The 27,456-nt window shown below is 36.5% G+C and overlaps 1 protein-coding gene across 1 annotated transcript in view; it reads right to left on the reverse strand.

Annotated features, from left to right (window-relative positions):
• Positions 1–8,905: 8,905 nt before the first annotated feature.
• LIFR (LIF receptor subunit alpha) overlaps positions 8,906–27,456 on the reverse strand; it is a 61,523-nt gene continuing 42,972 nt past the window's right edge. The window contains exons 12-20 of the mRNA XM_063453990.1: positions 27,289–27,365; positions 24,276–24,501; positions 21,623–21,799; positions 20,617–20,718; positions 15,869–16,036; positions 14,380–14,547; positions 13,468–13,561; positions 11,918–11,996; positions 8,906–10,048 (exon numbers count right to left, since the gene is read on the reverse strand). Of these exons, the coding sequence (XP_063310060.1) occupies positions 9,419–10,048; positions 11,918–11,996; positions 13,468–13,561; positions 14,380–14,547; positions 15,869–16,036; positions 20,617–20,718; positions 21,623–21,799; positions 24,276–24,501; positions 27,289–27,365 (1,721 nt within the window). The 3' untranslated portion in view covers positions 8,906–9,418. The remainder of the gene's footprint in view (positions 10,049–11,917; positions 11,997–13,467; positions 13,562–14,379; positions 14,548–15,868; positions 16,037–20,616; positions 20,719–21,622; positions 21,800–24,275; positions 24,502–27,288; positions 27,366–27,456) is intronic.

The following is a 27,456-nucleotide window of genomic DNA, read 5'->3' on the forward strand; positions in this document are numbered from 1 at the left end:
TATAAAGTACCCTATAGTGCACCCTCCCGCAGAGCAGAAATGGTTAAAAACCCTTCTGTCACTTCCGATCCTGCTCCCCCAGCGTCAGAGACCTAATGCATATGCGTGTGAAGAGTCGCAATTGCATTAGGACTACCCCATTGGAGAGCACTGAATCAATGCTTTCAGCTGATGCTGGATGTCCTCATGCACAGCGTGAGGACATCTAGCATCAGTTAGGCCACCAAAAGTCACCTAAAGACCCAGAAGCACCTCTAGTGGAGTTAACCCTGCAAGGTAATTATTGCTGCTTCTCAATAAGTACAGTTGCATGGTTAAACTGACAGAGGCACTGCACCCAGACCACTTCAATGAGTTAAACAATCTGTAATTCTGGTATCAAGCTTGCAAATCAGAAAACACATGTGGCTCCTATACCATTAATGTCAGTGTCTCTTGTATAGATATAGCACAAAATCGTTGGAATCTATTTATCTTTCATGAAACGTCATCCTAGAAACTACCCTTATCTGACATTTAAAAAAAAAAAAAAAAAAATAGTAGTTATATCAATTTGGAGTCTGAACTGGGTAGGCATAGGTCCTGTACCACTGGGTACTAAATGATTAATATTGGAAGGGATTCTCCAATAAACATTAGGTTTTATTTATTCATTAAGATCGATGTGAGGGTAAAAAAAAAACCAGAAATGGTGAAATTATCAACTATGCTATGAGATTAAATAATTTAAGAATAGGTTTATGAAATGAATCTCCAGTGTGTTAAAAGAAAACAAATGTGCAATCAATTATCCAACAATATAAAGAGGTTTATGAACTATTGTAGGCTATTTAAGATACGATAGGGAAGCTCTGTTTTGGGTTTCTCTCTCACAATATAAGCTTTAATAAACAAACATCCCTTAATTCCTCACAAAATAGTATGCTACCAAAGCCATTTAACATTTTACTTTACTGTTAGTGATGTGAACACTGTACACACTATAATTCCTACAATGTTTGAAGTTGTTATGACTACAGTAGCTATATTTTAATCATTTGATCCATTGCTTTCAATTCAGCTATTTTATTTGAATTGTAGACAAGTCACATTTCAGTAATTAACGTTGTCAACCAGAATTTGAGTGTTTATTCCTTTTATCTATTGCTTTGGAGTAGACTGAAAATAAACTGCACATATCTTGACACAAATAATTAGCATGAAGTTAAAGGACCACTATAGGCACCCAGACCACTTCAGCTCAATGAAGTGGTCTGGGTGCCAGGTCCCTCTAGTTTTAACCCTGCAGCTGAAAACATAGTTTCACCGAGGGTTAATCCAGCCTCTATTGGCAGTATCACTGACAGCTGCTAGAGGCGCTTTTGCGATTTTCATTGTGAAAATCACAGTGAGAAGATGCTGGACGTCCATAGGAAAGCATTGAGTAATGCTTTCCTATGGGCGGTTTGAATGCGAGTGCGGCTCTTGCCGCACATGCACATTCGGATCTGACGTCGGCAGGGGGTGGAGAGTTCTCCAGCACAGAGGGAGCCCGGTGCTGGAGAAAGGTAAGTGGCTGAAGGGGTTTTAACTGCTTCAGCCCAGCAGAAGGGGGGGGGGGACAACCTAATGACCCTATAGTGCCAGGAAAACAAGTTTGTTTTCCTGGCACTATAATGCTTCTTTAAAAACTGAAGTGGAAATATCAAATGTCTAAATCTTAGTGACATTTTAAGTACTTTTTAAGTTTCTTTTAAGTACTTGAAAGCAAATGATTCCCATTACACCAAATTGCTTGCTGCTAGCAGTAATATGTTTTTTTTTTGTTTTTGTTTTTTGCTCATAGCAATGCTTTTCAAAAATGTGTTTCCTTAGTCACCATTTAATTGGAAAAACATGTCTGGTTAGCTTCCTTTACGTTTTTGTACTTATTTGTAAAGGAGCACCTAAAGTACCAAAACCACTACAGACAGTTTTAATATGGTTTAACAACTTAAATAGTAGGTTAGGGTTGGTGCCAGTCTTTGTCATACAAATTATTTATATTTTTTAAATCAAGATTGGCAAAATAAGGACCATGCTCACTGACTGAGAGCACTCTGTCAATGCTCTCAGCCAATCACAACAGACCTGCAGGAGAAGAACGGATGCAGGGCATTTGGCCACATGAACCTGGTGGGACCAAAGTAAGTTGTCAAACTGTATTAAGACACTACTAACATACTAACATAACTACAACAAACTGTAATTGTTAGGATTCTTGGAGTGTTCTTTTAAATGAATGTGACGCACTCAAATATGTTTAAAACTCCATTTATAACCCCTGTTTAAGTTAAACAGATTATTTTAGAATGAAACAAAAAGCATTTTTCACTCAAATATTGCACATAAAGTTAAAAAAACAGGACACATTTATTTTATTGAATATTACACAACATGAAATGCATGTGAAAATACATGAAATGCAGTGAAAAAAATCTGAAAATACAGTAAACATTGTGAAATAGGAGTCTATGTAGTGTTTTAACAAAAATAAAATGCAACATATCTATTTACAAACAAATAGTAATGCTTAAAGGGACACTTTCATGGAGTTTAACTCCGCTATGCATGAGGAAGACCAGCATAATAAAAATCCCTATAGGATAGCATGGAGTCCATACTTCCCTATGGAAAATGCCTAAAGTATGCAGCACTTGCACATTAGGCCCCTCCCCCCCCACCCCCCCACCCGGCACTGAGGGACCTTGGGGCTGTAATCAAATAAGTGGAAAAAGTTTTTATGTGTGAGAGAGTTGTATTTTGTATTCATAACACTATAGTGTTCCGTTAATACCAATAAGTCATCCGGTGTCAGAGAGCTGAGCAGGAGAGGGCTGGATGGGGGGGAAATGCCAGTTGATGACTTAACTAATGGGCAGATACCTGCAACACTACACATGGCCATAAGACAGTCAGTTCAATAGATAGACTTTCCAGCCGTGGGTTTTTGAAGAAATACAAGGGTAATATTGTGAGGGATCAGTGCAGACTAATGTCCGGTAAAGTATCGGTGATCACTATTATTTCACCATTTGCGCACCTAGCATTGACACATAGGCGTATGGATACCAGCCCATCCCTGTGTCATGCATTGCAAAACAGGCAGTTAGAAAAAGCACAACTCTGGCACTGAATTAATGGAGGGGAAAAAAAAAAGCAAACAAATCAGAACTTCTATCCATTGATATTTGTAGCTATTTCTCTTCTTTGCACAATACTGTATTACAGCAGCCATTAAACCTTAAGACATGATACGGAAAGTATTACCTTGTCTCCTATAATCTTATATACAAATTTAAATAACTTTTATAACAGTGCTGTATGTTCTGTTTCACAACAGTGGCAGTTTTCAAGCAATCCAGTGTTTTTGACTGTGCTCTCCTATTCCATTCGGGCAAACAGCAAATAGCTTACGTACAACATTGTGATAAATACACTGGTCTATAATCCCTTGGGGTCTACAGCAAGTTTATGCACCTTTATGCAGAGCGTATGGTGTAGATACTGGTTGTAGGCAGCTTGGTGTAGTGCTCTTTAAATCTGTCCACAGGAAGCCCTAGGGCTTTAAATCAAGAATATAGGAATATTGTCACTTGTCCCAAGGTGACAGCCCCAACCTAGTTCATCTGCGTTAAATCTATGGATATCATAAATTCTGCCCCGTTTGTGGGACCTAAGGATAAGTTTGGCGAACACTTGTACAGATATGAAAATGCAGACAAAAGACACGATAATTTAAAGAATCTTAGATTATTATTTTTGAGCAAGGTGTTTAACTCAGAGAAAACGGCTGATACGCAAAACAATCTTAAACAACACTCTACCCTCGTCTCTCTCTTTCATTAAATAAAGAAATAAAGACAAGCCAAAAAATGACAACTAATTCTGGGAACTCATATGGTTTCTAGGAAAAAAATCGTGTATTGTACACGTGGACACAAAGAAATGCAGACTGTTTTTCATAAATGAAAAAATAATCAGAAGCAGTTACTTTACTTTATTGAATGGAAGCCCTTCATGGCTTGCATTCTGTTCCCTAGGGAGTTTTGTGTTATATTTTCTCACCAAGAATAAGAAGCAGCCAGCAAATCAGTGTGAGCAGATCCTTAAAGCAAAATCTGCTCTAATAATGGCTGCTGTATGAATCTGAAGCCAACGGTTACACAGGCAGCTTTTATAGGTAACTACAAACTGTCCAATTAAAACAGATAGGAAGATCGGTACTGGCAGACATCACTAGCAAAATGCAGAACACAGTCTGTTAAAAGAAAATTAATTTTCCAACTAACCTTGGACAATCCATGGATCATGTAGATCAGGGATGGTGAACCTTCAGCCCTCAAGATGTTTTGGACTACATCTCCCATAATGCTCTTACAGCCATAATGCTGGCAAAACATCAAGGGAGATGTAGTTCAAAACATCTGGAGGGCCGAAGGTTCCCCACCCCTGATGTAGATCAACAGCAGCTGAATAACTACCAGTTATTTATTATTTATAACCGCAGTAAACAAAGTGGCAAACAGTATCCTTGTAAATTATGCAGAGCTCAAACTGTGGATCTGCAGCCCAGAACCCTATGAGGAGTAACATTAAAGACAACATTTTTGAATAAAAGATTACATGTATTCCAGCCTCAGCATGTATTATTTTGTGATGCATGCATATAAGTAAATAGCAGTTTTCAATGCATGTCCTGGCTTAGCCTTGCTTTGGGGGGGAGGGGGGGCGTCAATAAGGCCCAATTTTGGCCAGAAGTACAGCCTGCCCAATTAAAAACCAGACAATCAAGAGCTAATGCGTGTTCATGCACTGTTCCGCTCAAAAATGCTGGTGCCGATGATGGATGCCCCTAGAGAGCAAGTATAAGGCAGGAGATGCACTAAAAAGGATAGATATTAATTAGAAAATACACACACGATATACTATATATTACAGATCATATTCTTTAATACTACTTTGCTATAACAAAGAAAATACTGGACTTGTTTGGAAACAACTGCATAGTAAAGTTTTATTTCCCTAGATTTAATAATAAAAAAATATTACAAAAATAAAACATCTGCGGCATAATGCAAAATTATAATATCTAATCTGTTATCACAACACAAAATTGCAGAGTAATTGCATTTACTACAACTTTTTGACCATTAGTACTAATTAAAACGATAAGTGCAAATTAGAGTTCATCATAATTTTACAAATATAAGATTTTTAAAAAAAAAAATTTAATTGCCAAAAAGCTGTAACTTATTTATAAAGTCATCATCTACAGATCACAGTGCAAACAAGCAGAAATAAAGTAATATTTTGGCATAAAGTGGCCCACTTTTGTGAGGAAAAAAAATGCAATATGTGTTTAATACAATGTCAATATACACACGTCATAGGTGGAGCTGCTACTTAAGGCATCTGTAGACCATACAAAGAAATGAAGTTCCCTTTGGAAGAGCACACTGCCATCCAAAAATGGGTGGACCAAATGAAGAGGTGTAGCCCTGTCTTCAACATGGTATGTGTGTCCTACAATTAGGCAGCAGCAATCAGGAGTATAATGCCATTCTACCACCAGGAGAAAGCATCATTCAATCTGAGCCCTGCTGCCAAATCCAAAGTCCCTTTAATTTGAGAACAGAGTATGTGTAACAGGTTTATATACAAAGGTTACAAAAACAAATTACTGCAAACATGAACATGTTTGTTCCATTACATGAAAGTGAATAATCCACTGCTTTCTTTAGAATACATAGCAATTGATTTGTTTTGTTACACAAGTCTATCCACTTACAAAGAAAATAAATGTTTTAGTTAAAGTACAAAACATATGGGAAAGCCTTCATGGCATAGCAGTGTGGCCTACTGTACAGGTTCTCTCTAGCAGAAACACATTAACTAAACTGACAGCTCGTTACTGTATGTAACCAATGCAAAACTGAATAGGCAATGAAGTGTAATTCAAGCCAACTTTTTTTTTTAAATGTGTATATCAAATGCAGATTGTCAGACAGTGAATAATCATTACACACATACAGAGCATTTTAGTTAATAAGGCTGTCCCAGAAAAATGTAATTGAGAGACGCATGTCCTCACCGCTATAGAGGCTGTAACATTTCCTATGTAGGGGTACGGTCAAGCCAGTCTTTTAGCCAGTTAGTTTGCTGTAGGGTGCAGGCTTGACATACAGAAGTCACAGACTAAAGTTAGGAGATAAGTATTAAGAAAATACATTCATGACACATGTGGGACACCCATTGAAGGCATAATAATAGTTGGAATCACAAAGTATCAGGCAGTAGCTCTATTGGTGCATGCTGAGATACAGGGAAGAGAGACCAATAGAAGTAATAATGGACTGCAGCAGTCTGTGAACGGAAATGGGGGGAGGGAAAGAGTTTTTGTGTAGCCATTTGTCCTGCCATAGAACAGTCAAAATATATTTTAAAATGTCTCAATTGCCTATGCAATGGTTCACATAAAAAGGGATGTAACATGATCATCATCTTTACTAGACTTGGAAGAAAAAAAAATGCTGTACAACACTACGTGAAGACCTTTGATTTGATTTTCCAATGTCTTAATTAGGAAGTGCCTCTAGTGGATGTCAGTCTAACAGCAATTAGAGGTGTATTTTTTTAAAACAAATTTTGAAAACAATACTTTACATTTTATAATTAAAGGTACAGCATCTATGTGTAACTGAACATTATAAAGGATATTCACTGCAGCCACACATGTAGTTATTCAAGCATTGCAACACTTCTTTATTTCCATAAAGTGTCACCGTCAGTCTGTTTAACACAACAGATTTTAAATTTTAAAATCATACATTCACTCAGTCCTTCAACTACACACAGGTAACAGAATTCCAGAATTATTGTGACCATTTAAGTCACTCAGACAATTACTCGTGACAAACATTTAGTCTATCATGCTGCAAGCTAGCTGCACAACATGCTGGGAGATATGTTGCAAGTGTGAAACCTTATTGTATATAGGACACACAATAGAACTGCATTTTAGTGTATTTAGCGATTTGATTGGTTTCCATAGTGTGTAGCATGGAGAGAACACATATTTAAACAAACCGTTCAGAAGCACATGCTAGCTTTTCTTGAGTATGTGACCGCCATTTACAATCAATGACTTGTAGAACAACACCATAATGAATATGGGTTAAGGTAAATATACCTGAAGAGCAAGAAAAGATCATTTTCATAACAGAATAATTTGTTGTATAAATATGCATAATTTTGTAAATAATTTACATTCTCCATTTGGAAACAGTTATTCATTGTAGTGTTTCAGGTTTTACACTAGCTTCATATAAAGATATTTTACAATATGAGATACAATTACTGTATGTGGAGGCTCTGTGCATTTCCCAGCATCCTTTGTAGAAGACAATACTACATATAACATGGACTACACAGCGTCATACAAGAACAATACTCTTTTCAAACAGTGAAAGCTTTCTCCATTGACTAGCTTGTTAGAACTTTACCCATGAACTACAACCCCACATCCTGGCTGGAAATCTACAAAGTACGTAGGTAGAATAGATTATAATCATGCTTATGTACAAATTTCAGACTACTATGTACTTAGCTGCCAGATGACCATATAAAAAGTATAGACCCATTAGTTTAAAGTAGATTTATGTTCCATCCTAAAAATGAGGACTGTTTATAGCCACAAAGGTCTATTGGAAAAAAGAAAATAAATTGTGATTTGTCACACGATTTTAGATTTCTATACCACATTTCTGGTAGATATACATCTCATCTGCTGTAAAACAACATGAGCAACAAAACACATGACATTACACACATGACGGGATGTCATGATTAACACATTTTAGCTTACCAAAATCAAGTTTTAGTTAAAGACAACTTAAAAAAAAAAATAAAAAAAAATACTGCTAAAAAAAAAGGACAAATTAAACATTACCATCATAACCATGACAAATATTTTGTTGACCTGGGATGCTTCAAAATTAAAACCTCAATTATTTTTAATATAATAATCCTTTCATCAAATCGTGAAAGAAAACAGATTTATTTTTCATTTAGTATATGTAAAAATTAGAAAAACCTCATCCATAAATTTAGTATATGGCAGGTTCACTCAGTCATACACATGCACCTTCAGTCGGACAATGTTTGTAGTGGACAGATAATCTCTATGGTCTTCGTAAACTCAGTTGCAATGCCTGAAAAGCATAAGGAGCAAATCCTACCAATTATATCCCCACACATCTTTTTCTGACCGCTCTGATACTGATCTTTGTCAAATTGATGATGTTATTGCACTGTGCAGGGAGTAAAGCAGGGGTGACCATAGAAACCAACTGCTGGTTTCCAAAAACTGTCTGAACAAAGGTATATAAATGTATGAAGTGACAATTGTCCATGAATTAAACATCAAATAAGATTATTAGAGCCCTGCAGTGTTCACCCTCCATGCATGTACTCAATTAAATGGCGACACATATCCTGCAAAATGTATATTTGGGTGCTGCACAGATCCCTCTTCCTCCAGAAAATAAATGAATAAATGAATGAATGAATGAATGTGGTCACAGGCAAAAGGGAGACGGATTTCTGTAAAAAGGACGGAGAGTGTGTGGAGCTAAATATTCCTCCCTCAGGCAAGTTAAGAGAACTGTGATCAGGAATTCAGCTGTTACACCACTAGAGGTATCATGCATGTAGGATTTCTGATCAGACTGACCTCCCTGTTTCAGCTTACAGGGAGGATAAGAAACCAAACTACTGAGAAAACGACAAAAATACCCTGATGAACAAACCATATTGCCCATTTGATTAAAAAAACAAAAACATAAGAAATATTACAAAACCAAAAAGACCACATGAATGCAAAAAAAAAGTGGAATTTTGTGTGACAAAAAAAAAACCAAACAAAAACAATAAAGTGCATATTTTACACAAACTGTTGCTAATTAAAGAAAATATACAGTCTCTTCAAAAACTGGCCACTGAACATTACGAAGTGCATTACAAAAAACGAAATGCAACAAATTAGTGAGTATTGGTGCTGCCCCCTCTTAAAATGATTTTTAAAAGAAAGTAGAATATCTTATAGGGGGTTTATGGGCATATTAGCAAAAAAAAAAAAAAAAAGTACACCCTGCCCAAAAAATTTTAATCAGTAGGTGGCACTGATCTTTTTGCTACTTTAAAAGAATATCTCATACAAAGTGTCTATATCCCATCACAAGCGATCCACTTGTTTTTTGGGACACAAAAATGGAAGGAAAAAAATAAAATAAAACATTTCACTAAAAGTGGGCAAACTACTCCAAATACATAGTTCCTTCCTTCTATGTTATATTGTGTAACAAGTACAGAAAGCTTGTTTGCTTCACTGTTTCCAGATTCAGTCATCTTGCTTGTTCTGAAACAGAGAACTAATAGACCACCCAACGTGAGTAGGTTTAAGGGAGTCTTTATCATCCACAGGAGGGATGAGAAAATGTCTTGAGTTAACAGAGCACGGACTTCCAAACGAAGCATTATCAATGTTACTTTCCAAAGATGATGGAGAACCTGGAGACTCCGCAGCCCAGGTTTGGGGGTTCCCCTGAGGTCTGTATCCTGATGCTTCTGCCAAGGTATCCTCTGAAGATACACAGCTGTCCATATTCACAGTATTAATAGCAAGATGCATTTGTGGCTTGTAACCAGCAGTGTCCAAATCATTTTCAAGTTCTTCTTCTGAATTTCCCTGTGGCTGATACATGGACTGCACATCAATATAGACGACCTGGGAGGAAACCCCAGAATGGTCCAGTTCTGCATGAGATGTATCCTCATTAGTTGCAGGTGGGCAGTAAGAAACAACCACATGATTATCAGTTGTTTCCAAGCCATCCTCTGGAAGCTTAATAAGATCATCAGTGATTGGAGAATTTAGTTCAGTATCCAGGACTTTAGGGATGGTTTGCACAACTTCCACATTGTTTGGGGTGCATGGGTTCATCTCCAATACTTTGACATTTTTGTTGCCCTTGAATGGTTAAAAATAAAAAGCACATTAAGATATAGGTTGGTTAGGAGAATGGTGAAATTTGTATACACAAGTCTAGAATTTTTTTGACAAATATGAGCAACAAGATCGCATAAGAAAAATACTAAAAAAAAAAAACTATCTGGAGCAGAATATTATACGAGTATTTACAAAACAATCCCTTGTGTAAAAAAAAAAAAAAAAAAACGTAAAATATAATGCATATGTCACTGTGCAATATAGTAGATGCGCATACCTTTGTGGATTGAACAAATTAACAGGCTACCTAACAGTAATCTAGCCTTCACCTGATGACTGGGAAATCTTCTTTATTACATATTTAAGGATGTGGCAGATCATTACGTTTAGATAGTTTAGATCAGTGTTTCCCAACCCAGCCCTCAAGGCACACCTACCAGTCCAGAATTTAGGGGTGACCCAGTTGTGTCTAAGGTGTTTTTTCTCTTTTTTTCTAAAAACACCTTAGACAAAACTGGGTAATCCTTAAATCCTGGACTGGTAGGTGTGCCTTGAGGACTGGGTTGGGAAATACTGGTTTAGATAACCGTCAGGAGAAAGGTTGTATAGGTAAAGGGAGTGTATGTGAATGTATAGAAATACCGCCCTTACATTGGCTTCCTGTATCCTATAGGAGTCAATTCAAGGTACTAATCCACACCTAAAAAACGCACTGACCAATTCTAGCCCCTCCTATATCTCCTTACTGATCCGTAGGTATGCCCCAAACAATGGGTAAAGGGGGCCCTGCTCAAACCAGCTTACAGTCAAGCTGGGGTGTAAAACCCAACAGGACAGGAGGTAGCAATTAAACAAGGTGGAGTCAAGCAGAGCTGGAGGAGAGACTAGAGTGCTGGGACAGGTATGTGAGGTAGAGGTTACGCTGGGAGGCCATAAGCTTTCCTAAACAAATGGGTTCTGAGGCACTTTTTAAATGATTGAAGACTAGGGGAGAGCTTAATGGTGGTAGGCAGGCCACCCGCGAGAAGTTCTGCAAGCGTGAGTTGACTGTACAGGTGCGAGCAGCAGACAGGAGACGGTCAGGGGCAGAGCGGAGAGACCGAGAATGTACGTTTTTATAATGGTCTCATTTATTGTTAAATCCCCCCCTTTGATAATATTGTAAAGCGCTACGGAATATGCTGGCACAATATAAATACCAGTAATAATAATAATAATAATAATAATAAATATGAGATCCATTCAGGTGCAGTGTGGTTGAAGAACATTGTAACGGTCATCAATGAAGTTCTTAGTTTATTGATGCTCAGCACATAGAACAGAGGAAGGCATGGCAACATGGAGTATTGCGTGCATTGCTGTATTTTAACTTACATTTTTTGCCATCTGTAATATCCGCTTATTTTCACTTTTTATTGGCAATGCTTATGGAAAAACATGCTTCAATACTGTTTTATATTAGTGCCCCACAAAGAAGTTAAATACCATGTTTTTATACAGTATTTTATCCTAGATAAAGGGTCTGTATTGCTGCCTAACATAAGCAAGAAAAGGCATACTATAGTCTCTAAGGATGCTACATTGTATGTTATATAGCCGTTCTGTATGAGTAAATGTACCATGTGATTTGTAGATACGACGTGATACAATCGTAGATGTGGTGAGAGATGGTCATATGTAATGAGAGATGGTCATATGTAATGAGAGATGGTCATATGTAATGAGAGATGTTACCGCTATAGGAAATGGTTCGTATCCAGTTTCAGTAATATTTTAATTTAGGAAGGGGAGTGGAGTTAATTTGGTATCTTGTCGGGTGGAAGTTAACCTATAACCCTGGCTCTGTGCATAATATTTTAAATGAACACATAATACAGGATGGATTATTACCTCAGTGACATTCTTCTGAAACTGCAAAGCTTTACTATTTTCTGGATTTGGTATGTCTGGGTAAAATGTCTCCTTAATCCTTAAAAGTGAAAGGGAAAAGAAGTTAATTGACAAAATTAATGCACTGGGGAAAAAAAAAAAAAATTATCTCTTTAAATTATCAGACTGCCACATAAAAAAGTTACCAAATGGTCTTCAAATAGAGAGTAATAAATTACACAAACAGGGTTCTTCATTAAAATGAAAACACATAGTGAATTTTAAATTTAATTTAGCCAAACTAAAAGCATAGCTGGCTTGGAGAATGTTTCCTGCACTGGACACAAATTGTTGCTGCTCAAGATAAGGCAATATATAGGAGCTTTTCAAATCTTAACATGTAAGGATTGACATATGTCACAATAAGCGTAAAGCTATTTTTTTTTTTATCTTGTATGCAGTTTTATAGACTTTACAAGTTTTAGAGTTTTGCTACAACTGACAACTTTCTACCTCAGAAAGCCAGAAACATTTGCCATCTTATTAACATCATGCACAGCAGTATTTAATAAATAAATAAAAATAAAAATAAAAAAAAAAATCAGCACAACTAACTACAACCTAAATCAGGACTTGACAAATTTGCTTTTAATTTATAAACCAGCTAAAAAAAGTTAGGAGCCAGATTTTAAAATACAATTCTTAAAGGGTCACTCTAGTCACCAGGACCACCACAGCTTAATGTAGTGGTTCTGGTGTCTATAAGCCAGTCCATGCAGACTTTTCAATGTAAACACTGCCTTTTCAGAGAAAAGGCAGTGTTTACATTGCCTCCTAGTGACCGTCACTTAGAGGGTCATTAGAGGTGATTCCTGTGTCAGTGCTGCACAGTGAGATGCTGAACGCTCCCCAAATAGATGGATTGAATTAATGCATCTCTATGAGGAGATGTATTGGTGCAGCGTTTTGCAGCCAAAACATTGAATTGGCTGAGATAATCAAGCTTGATAATCTCAGCCACAGAAGCAGGGCCAGTCGAGGGGAGACCAGCATGGTGTGGGTAAAAATAGGGTGAGTAAAAACACCATTCCTTTGTGAACAGAAGTCACCTAAATACACCATGACAGACAGACTCACAATGACAGATGCACAACGACAGACATACACACACTCACCCCATGACAGACATAGACACACACACACAATGAAAGACATATACGCCACACATGGCGACCTGGTGCCTGGGATTTGTTGAGCCCTTACCTAAACCAACCTATACATTAAACTTAACACATGGGTGCATGGATTGTTCCTCCCTTTAATTTGTTAATTCCTGCGATTAGCTTTGAACTTTAATTTGAAGATAAGATCTTGCACCTTGAATGGAGCCCGATCTGGTTTAAATTAAGCCACTAGCTTGATATTTTAAACCTTTTCACAATTTATTGCCACAAGAAAAGTCACATTAAAACTCCAACAGGCATGTTTGACTAATCATTGATTGAGATCACATTTTAATTTTTTATCTAAAATCTCCCCCATCATACTACTCAATACACAAAGAATCTTACCATTCTCTTTTTTGATAACATATAGTACTTGTCAGTATACTCAGTAGAACAGCAATCACAATTGGAATAAGAATGGCAAGAATCAGACCCATAGCTGCAAAAAAAAGTTTAAAAAAATTATAGCATAATTTATTAAGATATTAAATCCTTGGTGTCAGATTGTGCATTCTAAACTGGTTTTATATGATAACCAGTATGTGTTAGCTTTGCTGTACATCATAAGATATAACTCCCAACAAGAAGGCATCTTCCAATGTTTAGACCTTGACATTTCATAGCAATTAGGGAATGTATGTGCACATGGCTCTCTTTAAAAATCTTAGTAATTGTAAAACAAAGAAAATACAACAGAAGAATAACATAAAAAGGGAACTATTACACACTGTGTAGCATAATCATCAATTTATCTTGGTTACCCATTGTACAGCGCTACGGAACTTGTTGGTGATTTATAAATAATAATAATAGTGGCATAAAGTGTGGATTATTAAAATACAGTATCTTTTGATGGAACCGGGGCATGTTTTAAGCAGTGTATCTGTAAATTCGACAGGCAAACGAGTGAAGGTCTGTTCATGTAAACAGACCACCTATGACTAGAGGAATGGAAAAGGAATGGTGGCTGTGTGAAAATTACTTTATTAGAGTCCCTAGTTAAGAGCCAGTGACTTCGAAATTAAAGTGCAGAGTATGAGGGATTTCTGTATGCAAATGATATTTGTTTGGAATGTCATCAAAACCTCATGTGTGACACTAAGTATTCTTCTAGTGCATATTGAATACACTTAAGCCTAATTTATTCATGGTCTATTCAGAACCTTTTGCTGTAGTAGAAGTAGACTGTTATGCTGATCACTTTAGTTCATCTATATAGACCTGGATATAGGTAGTAAGTGAAAACGTAAAACTTACCATTGTCATTGGTCACTACATTCAATACATTCATCAGTCCTTGCCCGCCCCTGGTATAGGCCACAAATCCCAGGTAATAACTTGTTCCACCCTGAAGACCTCCTATTGTCATGTTTGTTTGCGTTGGGTCAGTGACATTTTTTATCTCTTTCTTCTCCGCATGTAAAACTTCAAAACAAAAACAAAAAGCAATTAAGCAAACATATAAAAGTGTTTCAATTAAAAGTTCTGCCTGAAATTCACACTGATCTTATTAATAAACCATGAAAACATGTCTCTAAAATGAAATCCTCAAGGGTGGTTATTCTCATCAAATACGGTTTTTATTTACCGTAGTTTAAAACATTATATATAATAAGAAATAACAATACATTAAGAAAACAAGAAGAAAAAATAGGGTGGTTATTCTTGTAGAGATTTAGGGATTTCAATAATTAACAAATGATCAAACTATGAAAAACAATGTCAACGTGTCACGCTTTTCGCCTGAAGACAAATATAAGGTAATCAATCTAATTTAAAAGGAGAACAGTCAAAAATAAAACACTGTATATAACCTATAACTCGCGTTTGTTATTTTTTTTTAAATGCATTTGGAAGATGTACTATTTGACATGACAATCCAGTTCAGTCCTGGCACTGCCAAGGCACATATTATGTCAGAGGAAGATAAAGAGAAAAAAGGTTTTTCTCTCCTCCTCTCTTTCTGCTGACTGACAGGTGCAAAGGACAGCACTTCTAAAAAACACTTACAGAATAGGAAAGAAAAGAATGTTGGCAAGAATATCATTTTCCATTATCCTTCATCTTAATATGTGAATGCTAGTAATTGAGAGAATGATTGGCACAATAGGAAATCTTTAAATCACGAGATGGATCTATTGTTATTTTCAGCAGTTGCAGTCATTTGACATACAGAATTGGTTAAGCAAGCCATCCTCTAATTTCACGCGTCTCATTTCAATAAGCAGCAGAATTACTGACATTCAATTTGAGATACTAACACAAATAAATAAAGCCCTTTATTCACCCTGGTGGGGTGTCGTGATGGAGGGGGAAGGCAGAGGGAGCTATAGTGCCAGGAATACAGCTTTGTAGTCCTCGCACATAGTATCCCTTTAACCATTTGCCATATGCAGACAACTACATTTATTATGTTGAACCATATCTGCTCCTTAAACGTAGAGTCCCAAGTATGATGCCCTAACCTGAAAACAAGAAACATTTTAAAATCTAGAAACTATATATATAAAAAATATATATATAAAAAAATAAAAATATATATATATATATACACACACACACACGCACACACATACATGTTTATTTTTTTTTATACCTAGCTAGCTACAACATACAACATAGACAACATAGACTGGTTTAATGCTATTTTTATATCACAATATAAATGAAATATTTGAGAACAAGTACATTTGCATGCAAAATAAATATTTTGAATGAGGATATTGAACAATAAAATCAGGTTTACCCAAGTCTTTGGCGTCAGCATGAGGCGTATCTTGTTCCTGCTTAACAACATAAACAACATATCCCTGCAGGAAGCCTCGGAGCTCTTTGTCTGGAATGGTATCCCATTTTATATGCACAGACTCTGAAGATGTTCTTTCTACAGTAAAATTTGGTGCTACTGCTGGAGCTGGTGAATATAAAAAAAACGCCATAGATTTTAGTGTAATTAGAGGCATCACAGTTACGCAAATGTGTTACTGAACCATTAGAATGAACAAGTGTGAAACGATAGAAACAACATATTACACAGATAGCCTTAACAATGCAAAGGAAGTAATTAAATGGATTTTATAAAGATACAAGAAAATTGCAATTTGCACAACACAACAGTTGTTTTCCTAAAACTGCATGTTTACCCACAAAGGAACATGTTGCATAATGAAATAGAAAGAATTCTTGTGCAGTGCTTACCCCAATAAACTTTAACCCCTTAAGGACGCATGAGGGAAATTTTACGTCATGCTGGTCCTACCCTTAAGGACGCATGATGGAACATTTGCGTCATGCAGTATTTTTCCAGCAGGGTCTATTACCTTGCTGGTAACTATGAGCCCCAGGTATCATTTGATTCCTGGGGCTCCCCTCTCTCACCTGGGGCCAGAATTAATGGCCCCAGACTGACTGATGCTCTGTTTGCAGAGCTCAAAGAGAGCGCTGCAAACAAGCATTTAAATGGGGATTTAAATCCCCACTATTACAATTTGGTGTGATCAGGGTTAAATCCCTGCTAACACAAGGGAGTTCCAGGTATCAATGGAAACCTGGGGCTCCCCTCTATCAGCTGGGGACATTTTTAGTGACCCCAGCCTTTTTGATGAGTTGCATGCAGTGCTGGAAGTCAGCGCGGCATGTATCTGCTTAAATAGGCATTTAAATGCCTATATCTAGATTGTGGTGTAAGCAGGGTTAAATCCCTGCTCACACCAGGAAACCCAGGTATCATTAGAAACCTGGGTCTCCCCTCTGTCAGCTGGGGCCATTTTTAGTGGCCCCAGGTTTTTTGATGAGCTGCATGCAGAGCTCAAAGTGAGGTCGGCAAGCAGCTCTTTTAATGGGGATTTAAATCCCCATAGACAGCAATGTAGTGTGAGCAGGGTTAAATCCCTGCTCACACTAGGAAACCCAGGTATCATTAGAAACCTGGGGGTCCCCTCTGTTAGTTGGGGCCATTTTTAGTGGCCCCAGACTTTTTAATGAGCTGCATGCAGTGCTGAAAGTTAGCACTGCATGTAGCCATTTAAATCCACAAAGAAGACTGCAGCTGAGCGATCAAGCTCAGCTACAGTCATTCTCTCAGGTGATCTGGTGCTTGGGAGACCCCCAGGGTCTGAACAAACCCTGGAGGATCACCCTCTATGCCCCAATGCCATTCTGATCAGTGCTGGGCATTTTTAGTTGCCCAGCACAGATCGCATTGCATTGGGCATAATGTCTTCAATGTAAGAGATGGGAGACTGCAATACTGAAAATAGCCAGTAGATGGCAGCAACATACCACTGTGTTTTAGTTAAAAATCCCTTTACTAATATCAGCACTGATATTAGTAGAGGGAAACCGTTGGGATTAAGATTAAATTAAGGATTACAATTAAGGATTATTATTCGGTTTAGCATAAGTACTAGATTTATTATCAGGTTTATTACTGGGTTTATTATTAAGTTTATGTTTAAGATTAGGTTTATAATTAATTGTAGTATTGGGATTATGTTTCAGATTAGGATTCAGATTATGGTTCAGATTAGGATTAGGGTCAGCACGGGCATCCCTTGCTGAATATAGCAAGGAAATTCCTCGGCTGACACCAGCAGGGGGAATCATTTTAACACTATTGCTAAAGGTAGGATTGAGATTCGGATTAAGGTTATAATTAGGGTTACACATGGGATTACGTTATGGGTTAGGATTGTGGTAATGGTTTATTATTTGATTGAGGTTTAGATTTGGGATTAGGATTTGGTTTAGAATTAGGGCTTGGTTTAGGATTAGAGATTTAGATTAATATTAAGATCGCTACTTTCCAAAGATATGCATATGGGGTATATTTGTACTGAGAATATGTTGCTGAGTACAGCTAAGATAATTTTATGACAGTGGGAAACAGGATATTTAAAAAATAATCATCAAAAATACTATGTGTATGTAAAAATGTTAAAATAAAAATGAATACCACAAACTTTGAAACAAAATGGTAACAAAATGTCACTTCAATAAAGCTTATAATATGTTATATGAGGGTCCCCATGTTGTCCACTTTTGTAAATGGTATGCATTAGTGGCGTTAATTAAATATATGAGCGACTAAAATGCCCCAAAATGAAGCAATGACCATTCGTCAATTTGCCATTTAAAAAAAACTGTAATGGGCCGGGTATGATTTTAGCCCTGTATTTTTTCACAAAAACCTGGCTAAGGTGTACAAAGGGGGTAATTTTGTACTCAGGAAATATAGCTGAGAATAATTTTGTGATTTAATTTACAGTAACATATATCAAGTTTCCATAATTAACTACTAAAATACAACATGTGTGTATAAAAATGCAAAAATAAAACAATATGATAACATTTGAAAGTAATTGGTGCTAACATAACTGTATAATAAAGCTCAAAATATACCATATGACATAGCCCGTGGTGTCTACCTTCACAAATGGTATGCATTTATGGAGTAATTTTAACTGTCAAACTGCTACAATGCCCTAAAATGTGATATAGAGACACAAAATCCATTTATCAAAATTCTAATTGTAAAAACTGTAATGGTCAGGACTCGTTTAAGGCACTGTAGCTTCACAGGATAGTGTCAAAGACATACATTGGGGGTATTGTTTTATTCAGAAGAGTTTGCTGAGCATACTTATGGGGTTTTGATCACAGTGGCACATACCAGACTTGAAAAATGACCCCAAAAAATGTAATGTGTATGTAAAAAATGCACAAAAAAAATATAAGTTTGACATAAACTGGTGAAAAAATGGCATCACGTTAAGGCACAATATATACCATATGAGATACACTGTAGTGTCTACTTTCACCAATGGTAGGTCATTGAGGGATAAATTCAACGGTTAAACTGCTACAATGCCCCAAAATGAGACTTGCTCCATCAAATTAATCTATCAAAATTATCACTGTGAAAACTGAAATGGTCAGGTCTCTTTTATGGCACTGTAACTTCACAGGATAGTGGCAAAGACATAGATTGGGGGTATCATTTTACTCTGTTGATATGGCTGAAAACAATATGGGGTTTTCTACAGCAGTAGTATATATCAACTTTATGAAATACACATTAAAAATCCTTGTTTTATGTGTGTATGTTAGAAATCTGAAAAAAACTATTTTACTACACGATTTAGCAGAGATTGACAGCGAAATGGCTACGTAAAAAGTGTCAGAATACCCTTTGGTAAATAGCCTGTCATGTGTGCTTTATATAAATATATACTTTTGTGCAGCAATTTTGCTTTCTGTGATGACTATTAAGCTTACAAGACAAACATGCCAAATTCTAAAAAAAACTCCACATTAAAAAAAAGTTTTTACTCCTTGTATTTTGTGACCTGTAACTTTAAAAATAAGCTGAAATCCTAGACATATTATGTACTCTGAAAATCAGAACAACTAATTGAATATTTTTTAAATTACTTTCCTTAAGCTGCGCTTATTATACACACGTTATTATTGCCTAAACTATGAAAAAAAACAATTTATTTCATTTTTTTTTTTTTAAATAATAAATAATTTATATATGTATATGTCACGTCAGATTAAAGCCCTTTTTGTCCTTTAAAAAACGATATATAACATGTGTTGGTGTAATAAATAAGAAAAATGCAAACAGAGGTTGAACACAAACAGCAAAAAATGCTTGTGTCCTTAAGGGTAAGTCCAGTTTTTGAAGCTGCGTCCTTAAGGGGTTAAGGGTGCCCTCTGCTGAGCATGTGTAAGATTCTACTGATTGAGGTAAAGGTTACTCTAACATCCATTGCATGAGAGCTGCATATAACAAATGTCAAAGCAAGCTTACAGTATGCATTGTACCCTCTGTGACAGTATAAAAGTGCTGTCAAAAAGATAGAAGGAAGCAGTATATGTTGGGAGGTGAAAAATAGATTTTAGAGATTTGCTAGCATTCCAACATGACCCATTTTGCAGTAGATACTTATTCTGTATATCTTTAAGAGACATATGCTGAACCTGGAGCAGATCTATAAAAAGAATAAAATTGTGATATTTGTGCATTGCTAACAGTAAAATATTAGCGGCAAAAAATGATATGCCAACAAAAGCCTGTGTATTTTAAAGATCATAAAAAGCATTTTAGCACAGCTTGAAATTTCCAGTCCTACAACTACTAGCCATGCCTTAAAAGTTACTTGTCACTTCAAGTCAGAAGGGTCTGTGGCAAAGTGTTAATTTTTTACATTTGGAGCCCTGACTCCAAATGCTATTATGTTATCTACACAGCTCTATAGGCAAAAAATAAATTAATAATTCGATTTTTCTCCAGCTAGTTCAGCCTTTGCCATCAAAAGCTGCCGACAAACAGCAAATATACTGCAACCTAGCTGAACATTTTCTTGCAAATACGCACTTTCAATATACCAGGACATGCCAAAAATAGATTTCACATGGGAAAATTAAATCTGTGTGCAAAAACAATAATACAAAAAACATGTGGGAAATAGAGCTTATTAAATTATTTACTTAATTCTTGCGTGTATCCAGTGACCATCTTCAAAAGCTTATATTTATTGTCTTTACAACTGAACACCGAAATATTATGCCTTTCACCAGCGGGAAATTGACCTACAAATTAAATCAAATCGAATAGGATTAATGCACTGAAAACCAGACTTGCTTACCCATTTAGTTATTATTTAAAACAAAAAAGTATGTTAAAAGCTGATCCAGAACATGAAAGTAAACCAACAAAAAAACCACAAAGACAATCTAGACAAATTATTAATTTCTCATTTTAGGTCAAATTAGAAAAAAAGTCTGTTATTTTAACCATACAACCCCCTTCCACCCAGCCCCCACAAACAAAATAAAAAAGCAAAATCGTAATTTAAAAGCATTTGTATAATTGACATTTGGTTACGGTTTCCAAATTTGCTGTCACTTCATTGCATAGTGAATAAATATCTAAGGCATTATAAAAGGACACTCCACTGCCCAAATTCAAAATAAATAATCAGTGTTAAGTAGATATACTCCAAATGAAAACTTACCTGCAGTTACTTGTGCATTTATTTTCATTGGGTATATCGAAAAACAGCATGCAAAACCTGCATTTCTCTTGTCTGCAGCCTTTGCAAGCCCTCCCCTTCTAACCCCACCCAGTCTTTCTGTGGCTGTCCAATCAGCTTAGCTCAACGTGAAGTCTTTGCAAGGCAGGTGCTCTGGGCAATAGCTTGCCTTTTGAGTAAGTAACAGGACCAGTTGTCTGCAACCAGGTTAATTTATAAAAGTGTAAATTTCTACTGAAATCGCACTATTTGCAAAATGAATAAAATAGGATACATTCTTCAAACACAAAGCTTTTCAGCAAGCTAAAGCGATTTGGGGGTCCTTTTAACCCCTTAAGGACCAAACTTCTGGAATAAAAGGGAATTATGACGTGTCACACATGTCATGTGTCCTTAAGGGGTTAAACACATCAGACTATTACAAAGACGTGAAGGTTTATACCTGTAACAGTGAGATTTACCTGAGTGGATGAAAGCACTTGTGCTATGAGATGGCAGTTGATTCCACAGCAATGGGGAGGAAGAGTTTGATAAAGATCTCCATTCTATAACATGGCCACAAGAAACATTTGTATCCTGCAGCCACGTGATGTTAATGCCCTCTGAAGTACCAATTTGCTGTTCAACTTCAACGTGATCTTAATTGGAAAAAAGTGATAGTAAGTCTGGAGGCAAATTGAGCATTTGTAACAAGTAGTTTGTTTGCAAAGTCAGTGTCACCAACTACCTCCCTACTTCACAGGACGAATATGTTGGGGTTTATCATTCGGCACACAATCAGAATTAACAACTTTACACTGAAGAATTAATATATTTGACACGTGCGCAGATATATATACATAATTAATAACTAGCCATTTTTATAGTGCTTTTCTCCTGTGAGACTCAGAGCACTTTACGGATATATAAAGCAGACATAATTGTTAATGTACATATGCATATATACACATATACACACACACACACTTTCTTACTAGACAATATTTTCCAGCAAATGGCATATTGCTGTATGTATTTGCCCTGTATAGTGGGAACCTGTATATTTAAATTAATACAAAATCAAATTCCCACAAACATAAAAAAGGGTACTCAGATTTATATTATAGGCAACAAAAAACAAATCTATTTTGATCTAAAGTGCAATACCAAAGCAATAAAAAGTAAGTTTATTTTCAAATTAAATGTGTTTGGGGTGTGGTGGGGGAACATGTATTGACAGGCACGGTTAGGTTTGGTTTCTTTTTGTTTTCTTTAGATTTTAACTGAAAAGGAGGATGTCATTATCTAGTTCCTTTATAATAACCGTGATTCTCTCATACCCAGTGTATTGATTTTTATTTTTCCTGTCTGTCAAGCATTTTCAAATAAATAAGTAAATTTATATAAATATATATCGTGTGAGTTTCCACTTCATCAAGTGCAATTTTTTGATTTACTGTTTTACACCATGGTATGTCTTATTGTAAACTGGTTCCCCATATATTTGGAAGATTATATCCCGGTTTACCTTTGCTCCAGGTGGGGCGGACATTTTCAAGGTCTTAAACACATCTGCACTTTATTTAGCCTTATACACCAATATTGAGCATCTTATTGGGTCAGATAAATGTTTTGCTGACTAAAGAGGTCTTAGAGATGTTGTCACAGTTCTCACCATGACATCCAGACAGCCATATGCAGTCAATGCCCAATTTGAACTGTGGCCCTCATGTGTCCTGATCCTGCTGTCTTGCCTCTGAACTACACTTTAGCTCATGTTTCAGCTTAATGTTAAACTTTGCCTTGTTTCCAGCACTAGGGGGCTAGACTTCTCCAGTGGCTCCTTCCTGTCTATCAAAGTCCACCTGAGGCAGATTGATCATTACTCCAGGTATAAAACACTGCCTCTCCCTGAGGCAGTTCGTTGTATCCCGTTTCCCAAGACTGACTTGGCTTGTGGCCCTTTCTTCTTGGATTATCAGTTATTGCTGTTCGCTGCCTGCCCTGACTTTTGGAACAGTGTCTGACTACTCTTCTGGATTTGCCCTTGTCTGTGCCGCGAATTGGAAACACCTTTAACCCCTTAAGGACACATGCCATGTGTGACATGTCATGATTCCATTTTATTCCAGAAGTTTGGTCCTTAAGGGGTTAATGCACAGCCCCCGTGCACAGATTTACAGACCTGGTGGTTTCTAAGCTTATCACCTGAAACTGTGTATATCTGCATGGGTGAGCACAAATCTCTGCCTACTGGACTCCCAACTAAGGTAAGCTGTGACAGATGTCTCCTACCATATTACCTGTATCATTTATTTTAAGAATAAAAACAAATCCCAGTTTTCCTTTAGTTTAGGTTCTATTCACAAACAGAACTTTACATAGGACACGAGGTCATGTGTTTAGACCGGAAGAAAAAAGATTTAGTCTAAGCCAAAGGAAAGGGTTTTTTTACCGTAAGAACAATAAGGATATGGAATTCTCTGCCTGAAGAAGTAGTTTTATCATTGTCCATACAGATGTTTAAACAGCAACTAGATGCATACTTGCAAAAGGAATATTCAAGGATATTTAATTTTTCAAACGTAGGGTAAATCTTCTTGATCCAACGATTAATCTGACTGCCATTCTGGGGTCAAGAGGGATTTTTTTTCCTAGTTTGTGCAAAATTGGAAGTGCTTCAAATTGTTTTGTTTTTTTTGCCATCTTTAGGATCAACAACAAAGACAAATATGAAGGAGGCTGAACTTGATATACACATGTCTCTTTTCAGCCTATATAACTATATAACTGTTCAGTCATTTTTAGTACAGGAGTAGTCTCAAATGATGTTAGACAAACCTATTCCTCAGTGACTGAATATTGCACCAGAATGAAACTATTTATTTCATTTATTTATGTTGGCTCCACTATTAATTAAATATGTGCCTCTGCAGACTGAAGCTTGGCTTCATTGGTCAAGTAGAATGGTTCTATCAATAGTTGCCTCATTAAGTCAATATCTTAAGCGCCTCCAAAACTATGTTGACATTTCCATTTGCAGTTTACACTCCTGGAGGTAGAAAAATACATTTCAAAGTTACAGAACTTTACATGCTCTTCATAACAGGATTATTTCTTTACAAATGAGTTTACCATTTGGCAGCTGTACAGTTGTTATTCTTGATGGAGGAGATGATCCAGCTGAATTATTAGCTACCACACTAATTTCATAATCTTCTTTATCGTTGTTAAGAATTATCTGCTTATTACTGTGATTTGAAGACACATGGGCAGATTTCGGTTTTATGTTGCCTTTAAGAGGTTTCCAAGACACTTCATAGTAATGTACTGGTCCATTAGCTTCGGTGATAGAAAAGGGCTTTAAAGGAATACAAACAACTATTAATATTAAATTGAGGAAAACATTATAATTGTATAAAACCTTACAATATATATATAACCACTAAACTTAATGAAAGAACAATGATAGTCATGGGGAAATATGCGGGTAGGAAAAAGTGTCCTTAATATACACCACAAATATAATTTGTATGCTATTCAAGAGGGGTGTTAAGATGGTAACACCTCTCTTGAATAGAGGCCCTTTTCCTCCATGAAGTAGGTTTAATGGGGGAAAAGGACAGTTTGGAACAGAGATGGGAAAAAAAAAAAAGATACCTAAATTAACTGAGAAAGGAAAATGCATAACATAGGTTGTGTCTAAAACACTGTCTCAGTTCTAGTAATTCAATAGTGCTGCTAGTGCTGTCCGTAATGTATGAATATTAGTTACTAATATGTACTATAGAAGTCGGGTTGCCTCTTCAAATGTTTCAGATGATTTTGATGTTCCATAGAATTTCTGTTAAGCCTGAATTTTTAGTGGCATCAGATATCTTGGCTATTAGAATGGCTTTCCTCGCACGTTCTATGAGTTTTGTATACACAATGATGCAACTGTTAAAGATATTAAACTTTAGTAACTCTAAGTGGTGTGTGCAATGCATTTTTTTTGTCTGTTTAATCTTCCATCAGTTCAGAAACTGTAGACAAGTGTTTTTTAACTACGATTTTAGCATTGCTTAATCCTCTGCCTCCATTCAAAACCTGTCACCAACTTTAATACAATCTTCTTCTTGTACAAACAAGAAATGTTCAGCTCCTCTGTATAAGTCAAACGTGCACATTAATCCCATCAGAAAAGCTTTCAATACAAGCAACTGAATCTTAGGGACAATAAACAAAGCAACTAGTTTATAAGTTACTAAGCCCCATTGAGTTTCATGGTTGTTACATTACTGTGGATTCCACAACTTAGTGGCGCTGTAAACAGATGGATTTAATTTCATTGACATAGTAAAGACAGATATGAAAGCTATTCAACTTCAGATGAGTGAGTTAGATTATCATGCTGGAAGCAATATAGCTGGTGAAGACTTATGTACACATTGATTAGTTTTTAATATTATAAATGACTAAAACGTAACCATATTACTTTATTATCACAATAAAGGAATATGGCTGATACTTACAGATGACAATGCAACAAAAGAATATACGTAATCAAAGCAGATTCCAGATAAAAGCAACTGAACTGTTGCAGTATGTTGTGGGTACGGAGATGTAGAGCATTTTGAAGACATAAGAGTTTCTGTAGTGTAGAGTTATTTTAATCACATTTATGCGACCTGCCAAAGACAATTTTTTGTCCTTCCAAGATAGAACCTCTTGTTTCCTAAGCAGTGGAATGTGATTGTGTCTATATGTGATGGAAAAGGTCTTGGTGAGTTGCACCCTCAAATAGACCACTCAAAAGCAAAGAAAGCTTCCACGACTTAACTTGCATGTTGACTTTTTTGTGGTAAAACTTGGGTCCTGGTAGTGTTAAGTTTATTATAAGAGAAGAAGCCATATGATCACAATTCAGCTAGTAGATTTGGTATATAAATCATTGGTTGGTATATGGTTAATTAAAGGCCGTCTGCAAATAAAGAGAGCTTACGTGCTTGATAGTAACCACATGTTTGTCTAGATGTTGTCTGATTATTTTGAGCCAAGGGCTCCAGGGAGATAACTAACAGCAACAGGGGTAGTGGTCACCCATTTTAATTCCCATTAGTTATCCCAAAGGCCGATGGGTGGGTGTAAAGAGTCAAAATCCATGTGATAAATGCTGATGGTAGTCCAAATATTTCTGAAACCAAAACGCATGTATCCTCAGTGTAGCCTATGAAAGGCCCTTTCCACATCTAATGCTAGCAAAAGACAGTTGGAATTAGTCGAGTTTAGGTGACTGATCAAATTAATGAGGTGTCTAGAATTATCTGAACCCTTTATAAAGCTTGACTGGCCATAGTGGATAGTGCCTGAGATAGTCTATTGGCCAGCAATTTGCCATACACTTTGGTGTTTATGTTAAGCAAAGATATGGAACAATTGAAAGCGTATCATAGCTGATTTCCCAACAATAAGGTTTCTTTTTTTTTTTATTGAAACTAAAGGTTACCTGCTCAGAACTTAGAGCATACTCACAAACCATTACCATATCATGTAATAAAGAGAAAGGAAAAACGATTCACTTCAGCATTTAAAGCTTCAAAAGATCCCAGCCATGGTTTTGTTTTGATCCACCTTCTCGGTGTTGTGTCCACTCAGCAATAGATTGTATGTCTATTTTGATGTAATCTGCCAGCGTTTTGAAGTCAGCATGCAGTCTTTAAATTTGTCTTTAAATCAGCAAATAGCCTCTGCATGGACCCCTCCATTGCTAGGAACAGGGGATAGGGATAGGGTGATACAGAAGTGCTGTCACTATACTCAAAGTCTGAGTCAAGTGATTCTGCTTTCAACAGGGGGAGAGAGACACGATTTGCAGCGGAGAACCTCAGTCTAGTATTTCAAGGACATTTCAGCTTGCTGGACAACCAAGGGGAGAATATAGCATGTTTGGCTTCTTAGCTATGGAATCACGGTATGTGAGTGTGCCATCTTGGAGCTGCACTCTCACATGTTTAGCTCCATTGGCTTCCTGACCCTGTCCTGTCTTTTTGACCACATTTATGCCATTATAGTGCATCAATGTTTAACAAAGGAAACCTTTTCCCAGAATAAATCAATAAGAATAATGGTAAACAAACGAAAAATATTTAGATGAAAAATTACTAACCTTCCAGTAGACTGTTATTGTTCGGTTTCCAGAAGCCCATGTGATTTCTCTCCAAACAGTGAGCTTTCTAGAAGGAGCTGAAAAGACAATTAAAAATACTATTGTGTTCAGGAAACATCCCAGGGTGAAAGCTGAAAAGACTTTCAGTTGCGTAACACTACGTTTAAA

This window comes from Pelobates fuscus, chromosome 5 (genome assembly GCF_036172605.1).
Source record: "Pelobates fuscus isolate aPelFus1 chromosome 5, aPelFus1.pri, whole genome shotgun sequence".
Classification (NCBI taxonomy): domain Eukaryota; kingdom Metazoa; phylum Chordata; class Amphibia; order Anura; family Pelobatidae; genus Pelobates; species Pelobates fuscus.